This window comes from Peromyscus eremicus, chromosome X (assembly GCF_949786415.1).
Source record: "Peromyscus eremicus chromosome X, PerEre_H2_v1, whole genome shotgun sequence".
Taxonomy (NCBI): Eukaryota; Metazoa; Chordata; class Mammalia; order Rodentia; family Cricetidae; genus Peromyscus; species Peromyscus eremicus.
Window position 1 is genome coordinate 47002652 of NC_081439.1, and position 24201 is coordinate 47026852.

General features: G+C 42.2%; 1 protein-coding gene across 1 annotated transcript; it reads right to left on the minus strand.

Annotated features, from left to right (window-relative positions):
* Positions 1-17992: 17992 nt before the first annotated feature.
* LOC131899191 (melanoma-associated antigen B4-like) lies at positions 17993-20755 on the minus strand. Its single transcript, XM_059250586.1, has 3 exons — positions 20631-20755; positions 19189-19230; positions 17993-19069 (listed from the first exon to the last, which is right to left on the minus strand). The coding sequence occupies exon 3, from the start codon at positions 19020-19022 to the stop codon at positions 18012-18014; it is 1011 nt and encodes a 336-aa protein (XP_059106569.1). The 5' UTR covers positions 19023-19069; positions 19189-19230; positions 20631-20755; the 3' UTR covers positions 17993-18011.
* Positions 20756-24201: the final 3446 nt, after the last annotated feature.

Genomic DNA, 24201 nt, shown 5'->3' on the forward strand with positions numbered 1-24201 from the left:
AGACGTAATTTCTCCAACTAGGGCTCGCCTCCTAGTTTCTTTTACTTTCTAATAATGGCATCTAATATTGAAACAACCAGTGGATTAATCTACCTATTTTGTCAGAGCTATCATGATTCAATCCTGTGTCTTTATACTATTGAAACTGATGAAGGTATATTACTTGCAAGCAGTCCTTATAAATATGGAATCCAAACATGTCAGGGAAAATGCACTTTAAATATAAATATAATTTCTTCTCTTAAAATATAATCTGAAACTTTTTTAAGATAGCCTTTTAAGTTGTGTCAGTATACATAGTATAATGCTTAGATTTCAATTATTCCACAGTTTATCAATGGAGGTTTTAAACTTACTTAAAACTAGAGTTTTGGCCGGGCGGTGGTGGCGCACGCCTTTAATCCCAGCACTCAGAAGGCAGAGCCAGGCAGATCTCTGTGAGTTCGAGGCCAGCCTGGACTACCAAGTGAGTTCCAGGAAAGACGCAAAGCTACACAGAGAAACCCTGTCTCAAAAAACCAAAAAAAAAAACAAAAAAAACAAAAAACTAGAGTTTTAATAGAATTAGGGAACTATTCAGCCAATGTTACAAAACAACATCCTAGAGCGTGCAATTATTTTTGTTATTATCATGGTTAATTTTATGTCAACTTGATTGGACCATGGTATGTTCATATATTTAGTTAAACATTATTCTGTATGTTTGAACAAGAGTAACTTCAGGAGCTATAAGGAAGAGGAAGCAGAAAGACTGTGAGAGCCAGAAGGGATGGATGACACCAAGGAAACTGTCTTCAAGAAACAATGGGACCGACACACATATGAACTCAAAGAGACTGTGAGCATAAGACAGGGTCAAACCACATAGGGTCTCAGTGTTGAGAGGGGGAAGTGGACAAGAACTCCCATCCTTAAGCAAGAAGCTATCCCAAATTAATATCTACTTGCAAAGGAAAATTAGTTTTCTTCAATGGAATCTCCAGCTGTATTAACTGTACATAAGTGTGGTATTGGTGAAAGTATTAAGGCAACTCCACGTAGTTAAAAGGGAGGCTTATTTGGGGGTTTTACTCACAACAAGTAAAGGGATAAGTTACAGGATCTTGAAGAGGTGAAGTGCAGTCCAGCGGTGTTCTCTGGAGAACTCTGCTCAGTCTACCATCCAACATCCTGGATCACCAGGAACAAAGAGAGCCTGCACATCTGGATCTCTGGTCTTAAAGGCTCCTGTCTCAGCCCCACCTCAGGGGCAGGCCATAGGTAGGCATGAAAGTTACCAGAAACCTCAATGGGGGTAGTACTTCCAGTCAAAGCTGGAACAGCTATCCACTACAGTGTGGTAGAATATTATTTTAAGGTGTGTTACTTTTGTTTATGTTCCATTTGTTTAACTCTGGGAAGCTATGTTACTTTGCCTGTCTAAACACCTGATGGTCTAATAAAGAACTGAATGGCCAACAGCAAGGCAGGAGAAAGGATATGTGGGGCTAGCAGGCAGAGAGAATATATAGAACGAGAAATCTGGAACAAGGGAAAAGAAGAAGTAGCCAGAGAAGGAGGAGGACTCCAGGGGCCAGCCACCGGGCTACATAGCAAGCCACAGAGTAGGAGTAAGATTTACAGAAATAAGAGATTGGGAAAAGTCCAGAGTCAAAAGGTAGATGGGATATGTTTAAGTTAAGAAAAGCTGACTCCCATGGGAGGCCTTACCTTCTTATGGAAGGGAATGGTGGACAGTTTGGGGGAGAGGAGGCTGGAAGGGCAGGAGGAAGGAAGAGGGGGAATCTGTGATTGGTATGTAAAATGAATAAAAAAGTTTGCTTAATTAAAAAAAAGAAAAGCTGACTAGAACTAAGCCAAGCTAAGGCCATGTGTTCATAATTAAGAATAAGCCTCCATGTGTGATTTATTTGGGAGTTGGGTGCTGGCTCCCAAAAGAGCAAAAACAAACAACAGCACATAAGGGTAGGCAACATGCTCAACAATAAATGGCCAGCACAAAATGACCTCAGTGGGATTTTTGTAGAGTTTTTTTTTTGTTTCATATTGCCTTGTTTAGGCATTTTTAAAGTCTTACTGGTCTTTTGTTTGTATATTATGGCTTCCGATTTTGTATTTTCATGTGTTTTGTGTCATAGTTTGTTTGTGTTTTTTATTTGCCTACCTGTTTGTTTTCTAAAAAGAGACAGAAAAGGCATGGAGTTGGGTGGATGGGGAGGTAGGGGGAATCTAGGATGGTTTGAGAAAGGGGAAACCATGATGAGAATATATTGTATCAACAAATCTTATTTTCAGTAGTGTATTTTAATTTAATCTTTTTTTTTGTTTTTTTGAGACAGGGTTTCTCTGTGTAGCTTTGCGCCTTCCCTGGAACTCACTCTGTAGCCCAGGTTGGCCTCGAACTCACAAAGATCTGCCTACCTCTGCCTCCCAAGTGCTGGGATTAAAGGCATGAACTACCACCCCCCAGCTTAATCTTTTTAGAAAAGAATAATTTTGAGTGACTGAGTAAAGTACATTGCCCTCCCTAATGTGAATGGACCTCAGTCTGAACAGACCATAAAGAATAGCTTTCCAAGAGTAGGAATCAATTTTTACTGGGACATTAGCCCCTTTTCTGTTTCCTCTCAAATTACAGTCAAATAATCAAGTGATCTTAAATTTTGGGTTTGTCAGTTTTTTCTTTAGAAGTGTCTCATTGGAGCTCCTATGTCTCCAGCTTAATGGCACTTCCTGAAAATGGAGGACGTTATCAATTTCTATATTGAATGAGCTAGTACTTTATTTAATAGATGCATATATTCATACATGTATGCATATATTCATACATGTGTAAATATATACACACACGGACATATTGATAAAAACCTTAGTTAGTTCATTTGGACTAGCACAAAAGAACACTGTAGACTGAGTGACTTCCTTTTTGTTTGGTGAACCATGAGTTTTATTGGGGTTACTTAGAGGAATATGGGTGAGGGGCATAAGCATTGCAGCTTGGATGGAAAGGGATCCTGGCATTTGGGAGCCAGGGTACCATAAAGTCACCTTAAGAGTAGCAGCTTGCAGCCCTGCTCCAGGGAAAAGTTGTCACAGCTCTACTCAAGTCCCTGGAGTGTAACATCTCTGCTCTGCTAGGGGAAGGTTTCCCCAGCATTTTTAACAGCAGTCTAAAACAAACAAAACCTGTTATCATTTTTTAATATGACCTTAAATATATTTTGCAGTTGTGAGGAGATACAAGAATACAGAATCACAAGCTCTGCTATTGGCTCGGCGGAGAGAAATTGTTGGGTTTTTTTTGTTTTTATATTTAATTTTAAGGTATATAATCAATTTATTTATACTTCAGTTACTGTTCTATTGCTATGAAGAGATATCATCACCAAGGCAACTCTTATTAAGGAAAGCATTTTATTGGGGCCTTGTTTACAGTTTTAGGGGGTTGGTCCATGATCATCCTGGTGGGAAGTAGACAGGCATAAAGCCAGAGCAGTAGCTGAGAGCTTTACATCCTAATCCAGAGGCAAAGAAAGAGATATTGGCCCTGATGTGGGCTTTGAAACTTTTTTTGAAACACATCTCCTCCAAAAATACCACAACTCCTAATCATTCCCAAACAGTTCCACTAACTGGGGGTTTAGCATTCAAAAACAGGAGCTTTTAGGAGCAATTCTCATTCAAACCACCATAATTAATAAAGTGAATTTTTCTCCTATATAGCTATTTGTATTTTTTCATTTATTCATTGAGAATTTTATATATTTGATTATATTTTTATAAGAAAAATTTTTCTTTCCTTTTACATACCAACCCCTGTTCCCTTCCCTCCTCTTCTCTTGCTCTCCCCCATCTGCCCCCCATTCTACCCCCATCCCCTCCTCATAGAGGGTAAGGCCTCCCTTGAGTAGTCAACACAGGCTGGCATACCATGTTAGGGCTGAACCTAGCCCCTCCTCCTTGCATCAAGGCTGAGTAAGGCATTGCACCACAGGGAAGAGGCTCTAAAAAGTGAGTTTGTGTACCCAGGGTAAGTCCTGGTCCCATTGCCAGGGGACCCACAAACACATCAAGCCATTCAAATTTCACCCATATTCAGAGGGCCTAGTTTGGTTCCATGCAGGCTCCCCAGCTGTCAGTCCAGAGGCTAGGAGCTCCCACTAGCTTGGGTCAGCTATCTCTGAGGTTTTTCCCATCATGATCCTGACTCCCCCTCCCCCTTGCTCCTATAATCCCTCCTCCCTCTCTTCAACTGAACTCCAGGATCTTGGCCAAGTGCTTGGCTGTGGGTCTCTGCATCTGCTTCCATCAGTCACTGGATGTAGGTCTATGATAACAATTAGGGTAGACACCAATTGCAGGGGAAGGCTAGTTCAAGTACCCTTTCCACCATTGCTATGAGTCTTAGCTGGGGACAATCTTGTGAATCCCTAGCTGCAGATTTCTCCTAATCCCCTTAATGGTTCACTCTGTCAAGATGCCTCTTTCATTGCTCTCCCTCCCCATCTCTCCCTCATGTTCCCACATGTTCTTTCTCTCTCTTAAGAGCAAAACCAAAAATAATGGAGTCTGATTCTGTTGGCCATTGAGTATGGGGCCTGTCCTGGAGCATGATTGATATATCCAATGTTATTCCATTGAATAAAACTGATTCTTCGGCTTCCATCAGATATCAGTTACAAATATCTTCTTGCCTAGGGGTAATCTTCCCCCTTCCTTGGTAGGATTTTGTCTGGCTTGAGCTTTTATAGGTCTTATGCAAGTTGTTGCAGTCTCTGTGAGTTATTATGTGTATCTGCCCTGTTGTGTCTTGAAGATTATGGTTCCCTGCAATTGTTCACCATCCCTGCTCTTAAAATTGTTCTTCATCCTTTTCTGCATAGATCACTGAACCTTAAAGGGAGGGGTGTGATAAAGACATCCTATTAGGGATGACTGCCCCAAAGTTTCTTACTCTCTGCACATTATACAGCTGTGGGTCTCTGTATCTGGGTGATATTGATGCATATTGTTCTCCTCTGATAGTGAGTATAGCACCTTACAGCACTGTGAATGATAGACAGTAGGGGCAAAGCTTCCCGTTAGAGTACCAGTCAGAAATCTACATGTTCTATATCATCAAAGAGTATTGGTTTTAGATGAAATCAGATCAGGGGTCTTGTCCATGTCCTATCACTTAGCATCATCAAGAACTTAAATAACTGTAAGTTCTTCATCAACAAAGTGAGTCTGATAAAGCTTATCTTGTAAAACTATGGTAATACATATTTGAAAACACTCAAAGCTAGGCTGGAGAAATGGCTCAGCTGTTATGAGCATTTGCTGCTCTGGCAGAGAATCCAAGTTCAATTCCCAACATAGCATTTGTAAGTTCCATGCCATAATATTCTGCACCTTCTTCTGGCCTCCATGCACATCAGGCTTGCACATGGTGCATACACATATATGCAGAGAAAACACTAATTCGCATAAAATAAAAATAAATAGTTTTGTAAAATACGTGCTGGCTACTGGGCAATGGTGGTGCATGCCTTTAATCTCAGCACTCAGGAGGCAGGAGAAAGTTGATCTCTGTGAGTTCAAGGTCAGCCTGGTCTACAAAGCAAGTTCCAGGACAGACTCCAAAGCTACCCTGTCTCAAAAAACCAAAACCAAAAAGTAAAAAAAAAAAAATACACGTTGAGGCTGTGGCTTTTAAATGATGTAATTTATTTCTTATTATAACACTAGACAATGCTTCCAGCAACCTTGACTTTTTAAAAATGTCAGTATATATAAAAATATGCAACACCTTGGACAAAAATAAATGAGTTGCAAATAGAACTGCAGCAATTCTTCTCATGTGAGTCTGTCATTTCATTAATTTTGGGGGAATTTCCATGAGCTGAATAAAACTTGAAAGTCATAGTGTTTACAAAAACTTGACACTCAGATACCTGCAGAAACAAACCACTCCCTTTTTCATTCATTTGATCACTACTGAAATGAGTTCACCACACTGTATCCAAGGTAACCTAATTATGAAAATGTCTCATTTAATGAAATGGGCTCTAACATCTGAGCTCAGCGAAGAGTACAATCATCATAGCTCTGTGGCATCTCTTGTAGGAGATTATCACTCTTCCTTCAGAAACATCTTGCAGGTGATACCTTTTTCCAGCTATGCTCACTTGTGTATAAAGATTAGAGAACTTACATTCTTGGCCCAAGTGAAGATGTCCTCTGGTTTATTCATAACCCCAAAGTAAAGGTTAATTATTTTTCCAGCCCAGCTTTTAGTTTCTTAACTCTAAAACGAATAACCTCCTTAATCCTTTATTCATATGTTCATAGTCTCATGTGACCCACTATCACATTTAGTATGATATAACCTCTGTTTTAGATACATTGCAGTTCCCAAATGCTTCAAATTGCCTGGCTTCAGGTTACCTACACAAAACTCTTTTATCTGGAAACTTCTGTATTCCTCATTACATCATTTTATATTTATTTATTTAGATCATAGCATTTCACCACTTTTCTACTAAAATACCACACAAAGAGTCAACAGACTCTATTCTACAGACTCTATTGTATGCATTTTATTTATGTTGGAGTACATTTAGGTTTCCTAGTGGCTTTACCCAGCAGGCCTGCATAGAGAGGATGATTGGATCATGGGCCTGAGTACAGGTGTCTGAGATGGTCTGCACTTGGCTGTGCTGGGGGGAGGTCTTTTGCTCTACCCCTTGGCATTCTTTTAAAATCCCTAAGCAGAGAGAGTTGGCCTGATGGATTAGGATCCAATCCCTCTCGAGGGAGTCCTGTATTTTCTATCTGTTTCTCTCCCCTCTATCCTTCTAATATTTCCTGCTACTCCTACTCAAGAGTACACTGGGGAAATGTGGAGGTGGGATGGGCCCCCACATATTACTGTTCTTTTTTTAATTAAGAAATTTTTTATTTATTTTACATACCAACCACAGATCGCCCTCTCATCCCTCCTCCCACAGCCTTTCCCCCCAGCCCAGCCCTCATCTCCTCCTGTAAGGAGTCAGCAAAGCCTGGTACATTCAGTTGAGGCAGGTTCAAGCCTCTCCCCCTGCATCAAGGCTATGCAAGATGTCCCACCATAGGTCATGGGCTACAAAAAGCCAGTTCATGAACCAGGGATAGATCCTATTTCCACTGCCAAGGCCCCTTAAACAGACCAAGCTACACAACCATCTCACTTATGCAGAGGGTCTCGTCCAGTCCCATGCAGGCTCCACAGCTGTTGGTCTAAAGTTCATGAGTTCACATTAGCTTGGTTCAGTTGTATCTGTAAGTTTCCCCATCATGATCTTGGTGCCCCTTGCTCATAGAATCCCTTTTTCCTCTCTTTGACTGGACTTCTGGAGCTCAGCCTGGTGCTTGGCTGTGGATCTCTGCATCTGCTTCCATCAGTTACTGGGTGAAGGCTCCATGATGACAGTTAGGGTATTCACTGATCTGACTACCATGGTAGGCCATCTCAGGTACCCTCTCCACTATTGTTAGTGACCCTGTGGATTCCTGGGAACTCCCCTAGCATTAGGTTTCTCCCTATCCCCATAATGTCTTCCTCTATCAAGGTATCTCTCTCGTTGCTCTCCCACTCTGCCCCTGTTCCAGCTTGGCCATCTCATTACCTTAAGTTCTCATTCCCTACCCCCTTCCCTCTATTGCTCCCTAACCCCCAGTTTACTCAGGAGATCTCATCTATTTCCCCTCCCCAGGGCAATCCATACATCCCTCTTAGGGTCCTCTTTGTTACATAGCTTCCCTGGAGATGTAGGTTGTAGTCTGGTTACCCTTTGCTTTACATCTAGTATCCATTTATGAGTGAGTACATATCATGTTTGTCTTTCTGAGTCTGAGTTACCTCACTCAGGATGATATTTTATAGTTCCATCCATTTGCCTGCAAATTTCATGATGTCATTGTTTTTCTCTGCTGAATAATACTCCATGGTGTATATGTACCACATTTTCTTTATCCATTCTTTGATTGAGAGGCATCTAGGTTGTTTCCAGGTTCTGACTATTACAAATAATGCTGCTATGAACATAGTTGAGCAAGTATCCTTGTGGTATGATTGAGCACAAACCCAGGAAAGCTAAAACAATCCTGTACAATAAAGCAACCTCTGGAGGCATCACCATTCCTGATCTCAAGCTCTACTATAGAGCTATAGTAATAAAAACAGCTTGGTATTGGCATAAAAACTGACATGTGGACCACTGGAATCCAATTGAAGACACTGACATTAATCCGCATACCTATGAACTGATTTTTGACAAAGAAAGCCAAAATTGTACAATGGAAAAAAGAAAGCACCTTCAACAAATGGACCTGGCATAACTGGATGTCAACCTATAGAAGATTGCAAATACATCCATATCTATCACCATGAACAAACCTCAAGTCCAAGTGGATCAAAGACATAAATCTAGTTATACTGAACCTGATAGACGAGAAAGTAGGAAGTAGCCTTGAATGCATTGGCACAGGAGACCACTTCTTAAATATAACACCAGTAGCACAGACACTGAGAGTAACAATTAATAAATGGGACCTCCTAAAACTGAGAATCTTCTGTAAGGCAAAGGACATGGTAAATAACACAAAATGACAGCCTACAAAATGGGAAAAGATCTTCACCAACCCCATATCTGACAGAGAGATGATCTCCAAATATATAAAGAACTCAAGAAACTAGACTTCAAATTACCAAACAATCCAATTAAAAAATAAGCTACAGAGCTGATGAGAGAATTCTCAACAGAAGAATCTCAAATGTCTGAAAGACATTTAAGGAATTGTTCAACATCCTTAATCATCAGGAAAATGCAAATCAAAATGACTCTGAGATACCATCTTACACCTGTCAGAATGGCTAAGATCAAAAACACCAATGACAGCTTAATTTGGAGAAGATGTGGAGTAAGGGAAACACTTCTCCAGTGTTAGTGGGAGTGCTAATTTGTACAGCCACTTTGGAAATCAGTATGGTGCTTTCTCAGAACATTGAAAATCAATCTACCTCAAGACTCAATGATACTACTCTATGGCATATACCCAAGGAATGCTCAATCATACCACGAGGACACTTTATCTGTTCTTTCAGAACACATGCAAAATTAATGGGTGGGCTCTAAATCAGAGAAACAGTGAGAGAGGTGTCTAATTAATTACGGTTTATTTTTCCCACATTCCATGAATAAGCTAAGAAAATCAAGGTATATATCTTGTAAGTTAACCCAAAGAAATAATGAAATAAATGGCAGTCTTCTTATTGCCTGAGAGCTATTTTGGAACAGTAAGGAAAAATGAACTTTTTTGTATGAAAGAAGTGAAAAATCCCGGGAGTCAGATGAGTGCAGATCACAGCTCTAGTACAACTCCTCTACCTACAAATCTACAAAGTGCAGAAAATTGCATGTTCACTATTTGCCAAGTGAGTTTGGTAAGTACTACCTGGTTGGAATGCATATTTATATATGTATGTATGAAATGAATGACTAGAAAACAGTGCCCAATATCTTAACAATGGCAGCTAATATTTTGGTCAGGGATGAAATCCCCAACCTCACTAGGACTTTTGAATTACAGATGTCAGTATATGTGGCATGGTTACATACAAAGAGTAACCATTACAAGTCCCTCCCTCTTTTTCCTCCTCCCTTAGACCTGTGTGCTGATAGTAACTAGAAACCCATCCTGAAATTTGTCAGAGTGTTGAGATGGTCTAGATATATGCCTCTATCTATTTCTGTCTCAATTTACCAATGCTGAGGGCAAGGGATAGTTTTCGTGGTTTATATGCTGTGATGTGGTGTATGGTTGCCTGGGTCCTCAATGTAAGCGTAATGTTCTCTTAAAAATCCTGTAAGCCTTCCAAAGCTGATTGCAGAACATAATTGCCTGTAGGCCAACTTTTTTATTGTTAAATATATCAATTGATAACTTTGTATGTGTTTATGTGTGTGTATGCAAGTCTTTTAATCATATCCACCCTACTAGGCCCTCCAACTCCCTTTATAATGCCTTCTCACAACGTTTGCATCCATATTCTGTCTTTTTTTGACATTTTTTCCTTTTATTGAAAATAGATTATTTTCTCACACAATATATCCTGATTATATTTTCACCTTCCTCTGCTCCTCCCTGTTCCTACCCATCCTCCCTCCCCTCTGGATCCACTTCCTTTATGTCTCTCATTAGAATAAACTTCCAAGAGATAACAACCAAACATGTCAAAATAAAATATAAGAAGATGAAGCAAAAACTATATTGAAGTTGGACACAGCAACCCAACTGCAAGAAAAGAGCCCCAAGATCAGGCACAAGAGTCAGAGGCACATTTGTAGTTGTTCTTTTTTTTAACTCTTTGCTTTTTGGGGACCTGCAGCCCAGCTCCCAAATAGATATACAGAGCCTTAGTCTTACTTATGAATGCCCAGCATTAGCTTGACTTATTTCTAGCCAGCTTTTCTTAAATTATCTTGTCTACCTTTTGCCTCTGGGCTTTACCTTTCTGTATTCTATATACCTTCGTTCCTTCTTCTTCTTCTGTGGCTGACTGTGTGGCTGTGTGGCTGGCCCCTGGCATCCTCCTCTCCTCCTTTTCTTGTTCCTCCCTCTCTGCGTTCTTCTTTAGCCTAGATTTCTCCTCCTATTTATTCTCTCTGCCTGGCAGCCCCACCTATTTCTCTCTCCTGCCTAGCTAATGGCCATTCAGCTCTTTATTAGACCAATCAGGTGTTTTAGACAAGCAAAGTAATACAGCTTCATAGAGTTAAACAAATGCAACATTAAAGAATGCAACATATCTTTGCATCATTAAACAAATGTTCCATAGCATAAATGAATGTAATACATGTTAAACTAATATTCCACAACACACACTAATTCTCATAGTCAGAACTCCCATAAAAATAATAAGCAAATAGCTATAATATATTTGCAGAAGACCTGGTCAAGACCCATGTGGGACCTATGCTTGCTGCTTCAGTCTCTGTGAGTTCCTGTGAGATTTTGTTCAGCTGATTTAGAGGATCTTATTCCCTCTGGATCTTACAACCATTCTGCCTCATCTTCCATGTGATTCTCTGAGCTCTGAGGGGAGGGATTTGATGGAGACATCCTATTTAGACTCACTCTCCACATAATGTCTGGCTGTGGGTCTCTGCATCTGTTCCCATATGCTGCTGGAAGAAGCTTCTCTGATGATGACTGGATAAGGCACTGATCTGTCAGTATAGTAGAATATCCTTAGGGATAATTTTATCAATACATTTTTAAGACCAACTCAATTGAATGCACCCTAGTCCCACCACTGTAAGCCTTGCCTGGCTACAAGAGATGGTCAGTTGAAACTCCATATACCCCATTACTAGGAGTCCTCATTAGGATCACCTTCAAATTCTAGAAGGTTTATACTGCACTAGTTTTCCACATCACCTGCCAAATGCCCCCATTCTAGCTATCTCCCCTGACTCTCTCCCTCCATTCTATTTCCTCCACACCTAATCCTATTTCCTCCACACCTAATCCACCCCATTCCTGCCCCCAATCCACCCATAAAATCTACTCTATTTCCCCCTCCCATGAAGATCCCTGAACCATCCCCCAAGACCACCCCTCTTTACCTCCCTGGGTCTGTGAATTGTAACTGGATTAACATTTATTTAAGGGCTAATATGCCCTTACAAGTGAATAGAATACATACCATAATTATCTGGGTCTGGGTTACCTCACTCAGGATGATTTTTTATAGTTCTACCCATTTGCTTGCAAATTTCATACTGTCATTTTTTATTTATTCTCTCTTATACTACATCCTGACCCGTTTCCCCCACCCCATCTCCTCCCAGTCCCTTTCCCCCACATCCCCTTTCCCCAAGATCCATTCCCCCTCCTTTCCCTTCTGAAAAGGGCAGCCCTCTCAGGGATATCAACTAAACATGGCATAATAATTTATAATAAGACTAGGAACATCCTCTCGTATCAAGGTTGAACAAGGCAACCCAGTAGGAGAAAAAGTGTCCCAAAAGCAGGCAAAAGAGTCAGATAGAGGTCCTGTTCCCACTGTTGGGAGTCTAATCTGTTTGATGTTCTGTATGCTTCTTTCACCTTTATAGAAATCTCCTTCTTTAGGTTAGGAAATTTTTCTTCTATGATTTTTTAAACATTTTCTGGGTCTTTGAGATAGGTTTCTTTTCATTCTTCTATTCCTATTATTCCTATTATTCTTATGTTTGATCTTTTCATAGTGTCCCAGATTACCTGGATGTTTTTTGTCAGGAGATTTTTAGATTTAACATTTTCTTTAACCAATGTATCCATTTTTTATAATATCTTTAATGCCCACAATTCTCTCTTCCATCTCTTGTATTCTGTTTGTGAAGCTTGTCTCTATAGTTCCTGTTCAAATTCCTAAAGTTTGATTTCCAGAATTCCCCAATTTGTGTTTTCTTTATTACTTTTATTTCCATTTTCAGGTCTTGAACTGTTGTTTGTGGGTTTTTTTCTTTCTGTAAGGGATTTATTATTTTCTACAGTTGTTTGTGTTTTCCAGGGTTTCTTTAAGGGATTTATTCATTTCCTCTTTAAGCACCTCTATCATCTTCACATAGTTGGTTTCAAGGTCTTTTTCCTGTGCTTCAGCTATGTTGGAATATTCAGGGCCTGCTGTGGTAGGATAGCTGGGCTCTTTTGAAGACATATTGCCTGGCTGTTGTTGTTTTTATGGTGGCGTTTTAGCATTTGGTTTTGGATGATTAAAAGTCTAAGTTCTGATTTCTGCATTTGTCATTGTCAGGTGGGTGTTTTGTTCCTTGGTTTCTGGGTTTTTTTTTTCCTTTTTTTTTTTGTTTTTTTTTTTTGTTTTTTGTTTTTTTTTTTTTTTTGAGAGTGTGGTGGCTGTATGTTTTCTGTTTTCCTGGCCTGTTCTGCTGGTATGCTGGGTAACTGGGAAGAGTTGGGGGAAGGAAGGTTGGAGAAGGGCTGTGTGATCTGGTGGCAAAGGGAGATCATAGCAGGTTTTTAGCTATAGAGCTGGGCATGAGACTGCAGGAACTGGCTCTCAGAAGCAGTAGGAAAGGTGTGGATCTGCATTCAGGATACTTGTTGCCCTAAGTGGAGCTGCCCTTGGGTTAGCAGGGGGTGCCTGCTGGAGCTGGGCTATGGAACACAGATACCAGTGGAGTGAAGGAGAGTTGAAGGGGATGGTTTGTGGTATGAACTAGGGGATTCTCAGGAGATGTGGGGAGGGGTGAGTGAAGGCTGATGCTGGTGTTGTGCTGCAAGGCTGGGAACGAGACTGGAGGATTTGGTCTTGGAGAACAGAGAGCAAGGAGATCTGCAAGCAGCCTACCTGGTATTCTCTTCTTTTCTTCATGTTTTTAAATATCCCACTTAGTTCAATTAGTTTTGTCTAGCTGTGCATGGGTATGGGGTCACCCAATGGAGGGAGCATGGGCAACCTGCCAGGGGATATGACCATGAAGAAAACTTAACCTCTCTCCCTCAGCATCCACCAGTTGCCAATAGCTCCTCAGCTAGGAATCTTTCTTGTGAGTCTCTCTATCATCTATACTGGAATATTGATTTAGGGCAACTTGATGGGACCTGTGTCCTATTGTCCTATTTTTTTAATTGCCCTCATCTCCTGCCAAGGCCTTTGTATTAATGTAACCTTTCTTGCAAAGGTCATTCTGGCAGCCTTGCCCAATTTGTTCCAGTGCACATGGTCGAGAAAGGTTCTGTATCACCTTAGTTCTTTGGGATTGCTGACTCTCAGTATATCACTCATCATGCTCCATTTGTTCCTGGAGAGACAATGTGAACTTCTCTCCACTGTCTTGTCTCAAAATCTCAGGACAGCTTTATTCTTTAAGAGAGAAGTCAGTCGATGTCAAATGGGCTAAACCTGCCTGTACCTTGCCAGGGGTGATATAAACTTTCAGGCTTCTTGGGGTTCTCTCCTGTGTGTACTTCTAGTCCTCTCCCCAGGCCCTAACCTTAAATGTTTGGAGGCTCGGGTTTTCCTCTTTATAGTCTTTATGTATTTTAACTAAAATTATACATATTAAATTGATACTGTAGGATATTTCACTATATGTATACATTGTGTAATGTTAAAGTTTGACTAAATATGTTTCCTAAAACATTTATCATTTCTTTGTAGTGAAAATATTAATCTTTTCTTCTAGCATTTTGAAATTACAGAATACTATTACTATCAGTAGTCACCAAATGGTACCATAGGATGAGGTTTTTTACTTCCAACTGTCGCTTACTACACAGGGATCAGCTTTTCTGCCACTCTTCCCTTACCCTACCTCCTGATCCTTTAACTCTCACCATTGTACACTCACCTTGTTGGATTCCAAGTGTTTCACATTAGACATATGAGTAAGGTCACACAACACTTAAAGGAATTATGTCCTGTATAAAAGACTCTTCCTCTCAGGTCACCTGTGCAGAGCAAAGCTCTCCTGTACCTAGGAACATGGTGCATCAAGCGATGAGGTATCAGTCTTATAAACCCACCTACCCTTCTAGGTCTGAGAACAGAACCCAGGCTGGGATCTCTGCAATTCCTTTTCTTGAGCAGAATTTGTCTCTTGGAAGACTTCTAGACAGTAGCTATATCCCTGAAATCCTTTGGTTATTTCCCCTCTGCATAACCTACAGGGGACAGACATACTCCAAGAATTATAATCGTGACCAAGCTGAAGTAGTAAAATAAGATCCCAGGACAGGTATTGTACAGTTACATAGGAAGAATAGTGATCTATACTTACCACTGCCATCCAGGCGTGGCCTCTTAGGTAATTTTTATATAAAGATACTTTCTATAGGAAAGCTTAAAGTTAGGATATGTGAACCTCTAATCTTTTGAAGTTTATTTTTTATCGAGTTTTAGGCAATTACATTGTCAAGTAATCCTTTAGGATGGGTCCTGCAGGTTGGCCTCAAACTCCCAATTCTCCTGCATCAGTCTCTCACTTTAATCATTTTTCCCATTTATGTTTTGTTGCTTCATTGCTAATTCCTTGGTTTCTGTATTGTGAAACAGTACTGGAGGTTGGAAATTAGATATTTATCATCAGAAATACAGTTTTTAAGTAATGGGTAGAAAATGAGTCAGTGACACAAAGCCTGCTTCTGGCTTGGAACAGTGCAACACTATTTACTGCTAAGGAATCCAGATCAAGTGATTGTTCAAGCTGTGTATCGTGCTACTCTTGATAACTTCAGAAACTGCAAGTTCTTTGACTTCATTTTAAAGGTCAAAAGGTACAGTGTAAGGCAGAGACTATGTCTTTAAAAATGGTAGTTATCATTATACATACTTTTTTATCTGTATGAATGTTTTGCCTGCATATATATCTGTGCATCATATGCATGCAGTGCCCATGGAAGCCAGAAGGCATTGCATCTACTAGAACTGGAATTACAGATGGTTGTGAGCCACCATGTGGGTGCTGGGAATCCAACCTGGGTCCTGTGGAACAGAAGCCAGTGCTCTTAGCCACTGAGCCGTCTCTTTAGCCCTGCTTAAATTATTTAGACTGAAGATGGTAACTTCTTAAAATTCCCTGTTTATGAAACATAATCTGGCTTTATCTGTGTATATTCAGTGAGCACTCAATGGCTTTTTAGTAACTCTTTTTAAGTATCACCTATATTTTTACATAAAATCACTAAATATTGTTACATACAGTTTGTGTACTATATTCATCTGCACTGGGGCATTGAACTGACTGTCCATTCTTGCCCCGAGTGGAGATTTCTTTGTGGCACCCTCAAATTCCAAGAGCATGTAAGGTCGGCTTCCTGATTCAGACCTAGTCTCTCTGCTCTCAAAAGTATCATGAGTCTGGTCCTTACCACTCCTATAGGCTTATCTAGGCCACCAGACAGCCTCACTTAAATTACTTCCCATTGATGAAATTGCAGTTGCCAACTCTGCTGTGGGATGTTCTGTATAGCAAATGTGTTGCTCTGATTGGTTGGTAAAGAAATCACTGATTGGCCAGTGGCCAGGCAGGAAATATAGGCGGGACAAGGAGGAGAAAAAAGCTGGGAAGTGAAAGGCTGAGTCAGAGAGACACTGCCAGCCGCCACCATGACAAGCCGCATGTGAAGATCCCGGTAAGCCACGAGCCACGTGGCAAGGTATAGATTTATAGAAATGGATTAATTTAAGCTGTAAGAACAGTTAGCAAGAATCCTGCCACGGCCATACAGTTTGTAACCAATATAAGTCTCTGTGTTTATTTGGTTGGGTCTGAGTGGCTGTGGGACTGGCGGGTGTCAGAGATTTGTCCTGACTGTGGGCCAGTCAGGAAAACTCTAGCTACACAACTGTTTTGCTTTATAGTTTGTGAGACTCTAAAGGAGGGATCAATATTTTGGTGGTAAAAATATTTAAAAGCTTAATTTGGATAATTACTTAGTGAGGCTTGTAGCCTTTGACTCAAAACACAAACTTTTAATTTGTCTACTAACAGAGAACAACCCCATAACCCCATATGCAGATTAAATATTACACAATTGTTAAATCCTAGTAATACTCATTGAGCAGCATTTTGATTCAGTTATACCCTTTGAATTGCCTGTTCTAATATATTCCAAAGTGATTTGTACTTAGCTTTCAAAAAAATGTCCTGCGTCGAGATCATGATGGGAAGATGTGCAGAGATGACCGGCGACACTGGTGGAAGCCCATGAACTGTAGACTAGTGGCTGTGGAGTCCCCATGGGACTGGACTAGGCCCTCTGGATACGGAAGACAGTTGTTTGGCTCGAACTGTTTGGGGGGCACCCAGGCAGGGGGATCAGGATCCATCCCTGGTGCATTGGCAGGCTTCTGGAACCCAGAGCCTGTGGTGTGAAGCCTTGCACAGCCTTGGTGCAGTGGGAAGGGGCTTGGACCTGCCTAGGCTCAGTGTGCTAGACTCTGCTGACTCCCCATGGGAGACCTTGATTTGGGGGATGTGGGGATGCAGGGTGGCTTGGGAAAGAGGGCTGGGGGAGGGGAAGGAGGAGGGAAGAGATGGGATCTGTGGGTGGTATGTAGAGTGAGTAGAAAATTTCTTAATAAAGAAAAATGAAAAAAAAAGAAAACCTCCTGTTCCTCATATGCTCTTCATATCTTACCTAGTATGTTACCCCCTTTCTTATATGTAGCTGCTGCTAGATTCTGATAATTCATTGTCAGTGACTATACCATGTTTTTCTTACTAGATCCAGTGTTATTGAAGGGAAGAGGGGAACTTCCAGAGAACTGATGCTCAATTAAAATTTGAAGAAAATAAGCCCAACAGCGATGGTGCACACCTTTAATCCCAGCACTTGGAAGGCAGAAGCAGATGGATCTCTGAGTTCAAAGACAGCCTGGTCTACATTTCAGAGTGAGTTCTAGGACAGCCAGAGCTACTCAGAGAAAAACCTGTCTTGAAAAGAAAATTAAAGTTAAAAAAAAATACTTGAAGAAAATAAAGTAATAAAAAAATTTACTTTCTAATGGCTGAGTAAAGTCATCAAATACAACTTTATTTCACTTAGCATTAACAAGGAAAAAAGTATACAGCTAACAAATTATAATCATACGAAATTTCAAAAATAACAAAAATTTGCCACTTTTCTTTCACCATTGTATGACATCATATTTCCATGAAAATCGCTTTTCCAATGCAATGTTAACTAACACTTCAGTAAAAAGAAAGCAATGTTTTCCAGTTTGTTGCAAAGTAACAAAACTCTAAGTACTAAATTGACAAGTGACAATAACCATTTTATGCAGCTAACATAAAACATGGCACAAATCACTGCCTAATTAAAGGGATATTTGCAAAGTAACAAAAACATCTACATTTTACTAATGTATAGAAGGTCAAGAATGAATACATTTTGCTTCTGGTAGTCTATGAAGTCTTCACTAATTAGGAGGCTGACCGTTCTTCAAACATAATGTGGAAACCATAGAACAGACTCAGCTACTTATGGGATAGAGACTTGGAATGAGCCCTGGCTTTGGCAACAGCGCCAGCCCTACCTTGATCTCTCCTTCTTGGTCCCCCTGCGTGATCTCTAAGAGCCAACTGGTAGAGGTTGGGAAAGGCACTAGGGACAGTGCCATTGACCTTAGCTAAAACTTCCAGGACTTTCATCTTGGTGGTTTCAGCATGAGCTCTGGGACCCCACAGGAACTCAAAGGTTGGGGGATCACTGCCAGGAACCTGGCGGTACTCCAGGTAATTTTCCTGCACTAGATCTTTGTTTATGAATTCCTCAGGCTCCCCAAAGATTAAGTGCTTCTTCCCAGCATATACCCCCACTCCATTCAGAAACTGCCAGACCTCTTGCTCAGTGGCACGATTGCCCTTCATGAAGATCACACCTAGGATGGACATTAGAAGACCAGTCCTGGGCAACCCCCAGTTGCTACTCAGACTTCCCTCAGTGGAGAGACCCAGTTTGCCTACCAGCATATAGGAGTGAGTGTTGGGATCTATTTCCTTCAACTCAATACCAAAGACTAGCTCTAGGCGTGCAGAGGTTCTACGGAGGATCTCAGGGAACTGTTCCTTATACTTCTTGTTTACTACTGCCAGCATTTCACTCCGTGTAACTGCCTCTTTCATCTTAAACTTGTCTAGCAGGAATTCTATCAGCACACTAGCCTTCCGCATGATAGGATCTTTAAGTGAATGCTGAACGTAGCTCACTACCTGGGTAGCATCTGAACTTTGCTTATCAGTAAGCACAGCAGCATTCCTAACACCTACACCAGAGCCTGTGCAGGACATATCTGCACTAAGAGATCCAGGGGTTTTCATCCCCTGTAGAGTACAACCAACAGGGAAGCTGGAGCCATCACTCTGGTCAGCAGGAGGAGATGCTGCTTCCTCTGCAGTGTGACGAACTGCTGGGAGACCCTGGAGCTCACTTCGTGCCTGCTGTCGTTTTGCACGGGAGCGGCTCTTACTCTTTTGACCCCTAGGCATGGTGACTGGGCTCAGCGTTGAAGCAGGAATGCTGACAAGACAGGAATCTGCAAGGGTAACAATGACAACCTGTAATTACCACAGTACTACCAGGTAGAAAATACCTTGGGTTGAACAAAGACCTGCTCTTGCAGCTTTCCAGAAGAGAATCTTTCTAGGAACATACCAGGGCTCCCGTACTCGTGGATCAATCTCTATTCTGTAGATCCTGTGGAGGAAATGAAAGCTTGTTAAGTCTAGTTTTAGGCTTCCAAGAGTGAGTCAGGTCTTTCACTAGGGTCCCTTGGGAACAAGACTCAAGAGTTCCCTTACTTTACATTCACAATCAATCATATCTATTGTTGGCAAAGTCTGTATGCCAATTTCCTTTTGCTCTTCTCAAGCTAACGCTCCAAATTCGCTCAGTATCACTCAAGTAGAAATTTAATCTGCCTTCCTCTCCACTTCGTCATTCAGATGGCAATGGGAACTCAGCACTAGCCAAAATGGAGATACTTGAGAGCTTTTGCTATTACAAGGAGTGTTGTTTCCAGGGTGATTAAAGTCCTCATCCTGGCTTTATCTGACCTAGGTGTGATGTCTAGCTTATTGTGGCAATGAGGTAAGGCATTTTCAACAAAGCTCTTATTGCCTTACTTTCTTAAGGGAAAGTGAAGGAGCCCTTCAGTTTTTAATCCTGACTGGACCCACTTAGGGCACTATACAGGGGTGGAGTCCCGTGACTGTGCAGACCCACTTAGGCCACCATACGGGGCAGAGGCCTGTGCAAACAGACCCACTTAGGCCACTATATGGGGGTGGAGTCCCGTGGCTGTGCAGACCCACTTAGGCCACCATACGGGGCAGAGGCCTGTGCAAACAGACCCACTTAGGCCACTATATGGGGGTGGAGTCCCGTGGCTGTGCAGACCCACTTAGGCCACCATACGGGGCAGAGGCCTGTGCAAACAGACCCACTTAGGCCACTATATGGGGGTGGAGTCCCGTGGGTGTGCAGACCCACTTAAGCCACCATATGGGGCAGAGGCCTGTGCAGATAGACCCACTTAGGCCACTATATGGGGGTGGAGTCCCGTGGCTGTGCAGACCCACTTAGGCCACCATACGGGGCAGAGGCCTGTGCAAACAGACCCACTTAGGCCACTATATGGGGGTGGAGTCCCGTGGGTGTGCAGACCCACTTAAGCCACCATATGGGGCAGAGGCCTGTGCAGATAGACCCACCTAGGCCACCATACAGGGGTGGAAACCTGTGCCTGTACACAACCATATAGCATCAGCGGTATGTGTATGTTCACCCCACCCCCAGGTACAGAGCCTGGAATCTTCAAGACTAGCCTCTCTCAGTCCCTTAAAGCCTGATATTTCCATTTCAGTTGTCTAAATACAACGGCCTCCTGCCAGAGCCTTTGTTCTATGAGAACAGCAGTAAAGTAGACGGATCTGAACAAAATTGGCACATCTTTCTGAAAACTCTAGGGAAGCACACTGGGCCCCAAGCCAAAAGGGGCTTTTCGGGGTAAAGGGCTTACAGGGACAAGCAAAGGTAGGAGAGCTGAGTTTGCGATGATTTTAAAGCAAGTTACGCACCCCAAAACCCAGTAATACCTAGGATCGATCACCACGCTTTCCGGACACCAAGCTGCTCAGAGCAGAGCGCCACCAGGAAGTGAAGTAATCTCCAACTTCCGGTCCCTCCCATTCTGTTCCTGTGGACCTCTAAACAGAACTACTAAATGAAGTGTATCTTCAACTTCCGGCCCCTCACATTCTGTTCTTGTGGACCTCAAACAGAAGTAGGAAGTGAAGTAATCTCCAACTTCCAGTCCCTCCCATTCTGTTCCTATAGACGTCTAAACAGAACTACTAAATAAAGAAATCTTCAACTTCCGGTTCCTCCCATTCTGTTCTTGTGGACCTCAAACAGAACTACTAAATAAAGAAATCTTCAACTTCCGGTTCCTCCCATTCTGTTTCTGTGGACCTCTAAACAGAACCAGGAAGTAAAGTAATCTTCAACTTCTGATCCCTCCCATTCTGTTCCTGAGGACCCATAAGCAGAACTGCGAAGTAAAGTAATCATCAACTTCTGGCCCTTCCCATTCTGTTCCTATGGACCTATAAACAGAAATAGTAAATAAAGAAATCTTCAACTTCCGGTTTCTCCCACTCTGTTCTGTGGACCTCTAAACAATCAGAAAGTAATCTTCAACTTCTGGACCCTCACATTATGTTCCTATGGACCCCTAAGTAGAACTATGAAGTAATCTTTAAATTCCGGCCCCTCCCATTCTGTTCCAATAGGATCCCTAAACAGAACAACTAAATGAAGTAATCTTCAACTTCCGGTCCCTCCCATTCTCTTCCTGTGGCCTATAAACCGAACTACTAAATAAAATTATCTTCAACTTCCGGCCCCTCCCAGTCTTTTCCCATGGACCCCTAAACAGAACTACTAAATAAATATATCTAACTTCCGGTCCCTCCCATTCTGTTCCCGTGGACCTATGAACAGAAGTAGGAAGTGAAGTAATCTTCAGCTTCCGGTCCCTCCCATCCTGTTCCTGTGGACCAATGAACAGAAGTAGGAAGTGAAGTAATCTTCGACTTCCGGTCCCTCCCATCCTGTTCCTGTGGACCAATGAACAGAAGTAGGAAGTGAAGTAATCTTCGACTTCCGGTCCCTCCCATTCTGTTCCCGTGGACCAATGAACAGAAGTAGGAAGTGAAGTAATCTTCAGCTTCCGGTCCCTCCCATCCTGTTCCTGTGGACCAATGAACAGAAGTAGGAAGTGAAGTAATCTTCGACTTCCGGTCCCTCCCATCCTGTTCCTGTGGACCAATGAATAGAAGTAGGAAGTGAAGTAATCTTCGACTTCCGGTCCCTCCCATTCTGTTCCCATGATCCTCTGAACAGAAGTAGGAAGTGAAGTAATCTTCGACTTCCGGTCCCTCCTATCCTGTTCCTGTGGACCAATGAACAGAAGTAGGAAGTGAAGTAATCTTTGACTTCCGGTCCCTCCCATTCTGTTCCCATGATCCTCTGAACAGAAGTAGGAAGTGAAGTAATCTTCAGCTTCCGGTCCCTCCCATCCTGTTCCTGTGGACCAATGAACAGAAGTAGGAAGTGAAGTAATCTTCGACTTCCGGTCCCTCCCATCCTGTTCCTGTGGACCAATGAACAGAAGTAGGAAGTGAAGTAATCTTCGACTTCCGGTCCCTCCCATCCTGTTCCTGTGGACCAATGAACAGAAGTAGGAAGTGAAGTAATCTTCGACTTCCGGTCCCTCCCATCCTGTTCCTGTGGACCAATGAACAGAAGTAGGAAGTGAAGTAATCTTAGACTTCCGGTCCCTCCCATTCTGTTCCCATGATCCTCTAAACAGAAGTAGGAAGTGAAGTAATCTTCAGCTTCCGGTCCCTCCCATTCTGTTCCCATGATCCTCTGAATAGAAGTAGGAAGTGAAGTAATCTTCAGCTTCCGGTCCCTCCCATCCTGTTCCTGTGGACCAATGAACAGAAGTAGGAAGTGAAGTAATCTTCGACTTCCGGTCCCTCCCATCCTGTTCCTGTGGACCAATGAACAGAAGTAGGAAGTGAAGTAATCTTAGACTTCCGGTCCCTCCCATTCTGTTCCCATGATCCTCTGAACAGAAGTAGGAAGTGAAGTAATCTTCAGCTTCCGGTCCCTCCCATCCTGTTCCCATGATCCTCTAAACAGAAGTAGGAAGTGAAGTAATCTTCAGCTTCCGGTCCCTCCCATCCTGTTCCCATGATCCTCTAAACAGAAGTAGGAAGTGAAGTAATCTTCAGCTTCCGGTCCCTCCCATTCTGTTCCCATGATCCTCTGAATAGAAGTAGGAAGTGAAGTAATCTTCAGCTTCCGGTCCCTCCCATCCTGTTCCTGTGGACCAATGAACAGAAGTAGGAAGTGAAGTAATCTTCGACTTCCGGTCCCTCCCATCCTGTTCCTGTGGACCAATGAACAGAAGTAGGAAGTGAAGTAATCTTCGACTTCCGGTCCCTCCCATCCTGTTCCTGTGGACCAATGAACAGAAGTAGGAAGTGAAGTAATCTTAGACTTCCGGTCCCTCCCATTCTGTTCCCATGATCCTCTGAACAGAAGTAGGAAGTGAAGTAATCTTCAGCTTCCGGTCCCTCCCATCCTGTTCCCATGATCCTCTAAACAGAAGTAGGAAGTGAAGTAATCTTCGACTTCCGGTCCCTCCCATTCTGTTCCCATGATCCTCTGAACAGAATTAGGAAGTGAAGTAATCTTCGACTTCCGGTCCCTCCCATTCTGTTCCCATGATCCTCTAAACAGAAGTAGGAAGTGAAGTAATCTTCAGCTTCCGGTCCCTCCCATCCTGTTCCTCTGGACCTCTAAACCGAACTACTAAATAAAATTATCTTCAACTTCTGGCCCCTAACAGTCTTTTCCCATGGACCCCTAAACAAATCTACTGAATCAATACATCTTTAACTTCCGGTCCCTCCCATTCTGTTCCTGTGGACCTTGGAACTGAAGTAGGAAGTGAAGTAATCTTCAACTTCCAGTCCCTCCCATTCTCTTCCTGTGGCCTATAAACAGAACTACAAAATAAAATTATCTTCAACTTTTGGTCCCTCCCACTCTGTTCCCATGGACCTCTAAACAGAAGTAGGAAGTGATGTTATCTACAACTTCCGGCCCCTCCCAGTCTTTTCCCATGGACCCCTAAACAGAACTACTAAATAAATATATCTAACTTCCGGTCCCTCCCATTCTGTTCCCGTGGACCTATGAACAGAAGTAGGAAGTGAAGTAATCTTCAGCTTCCGGCCCTTCCCATTCTGTTTCAGTGGACCTTTAAACAGAAGTAGGAAGTGAAGTAATCTTCGACTTCCGGTCCCTCCCATTCTGTTACTGTGGTCCTTTAAATAGAACTCCATGAGTGGCAATCTGTTTCCTTTTGTTCTGGAGAGGGTTCCCTGTTCTTATTCTTGTCATTCCTAGCTAGTTCTTGTTTGTCCTTATGATGTCCTATCCCACCATCTCTGCTTTTCTTGCCTCCTACTCTTAGTTTTCTTTGTCTTCTCCCCTCCTCCAGGTCTTCTCTTGTTTAGTGTTCTCATCTCCCCCTCCTATCACTCCCTTAGTCTCCCCTCTCTTCTCTCTCCTTCCCCCTCTCTCCTTATC

Excerpts from the sequence above, each read along its gene's own strand:
- LOC131899191 (XM_059250586.1), bottom strand. The coding sequence starts at position 19,022 with ATGCCTAGGGGTCAAAAGAGTAAGAGCCGCTCCCGTGCAAAACGACAG.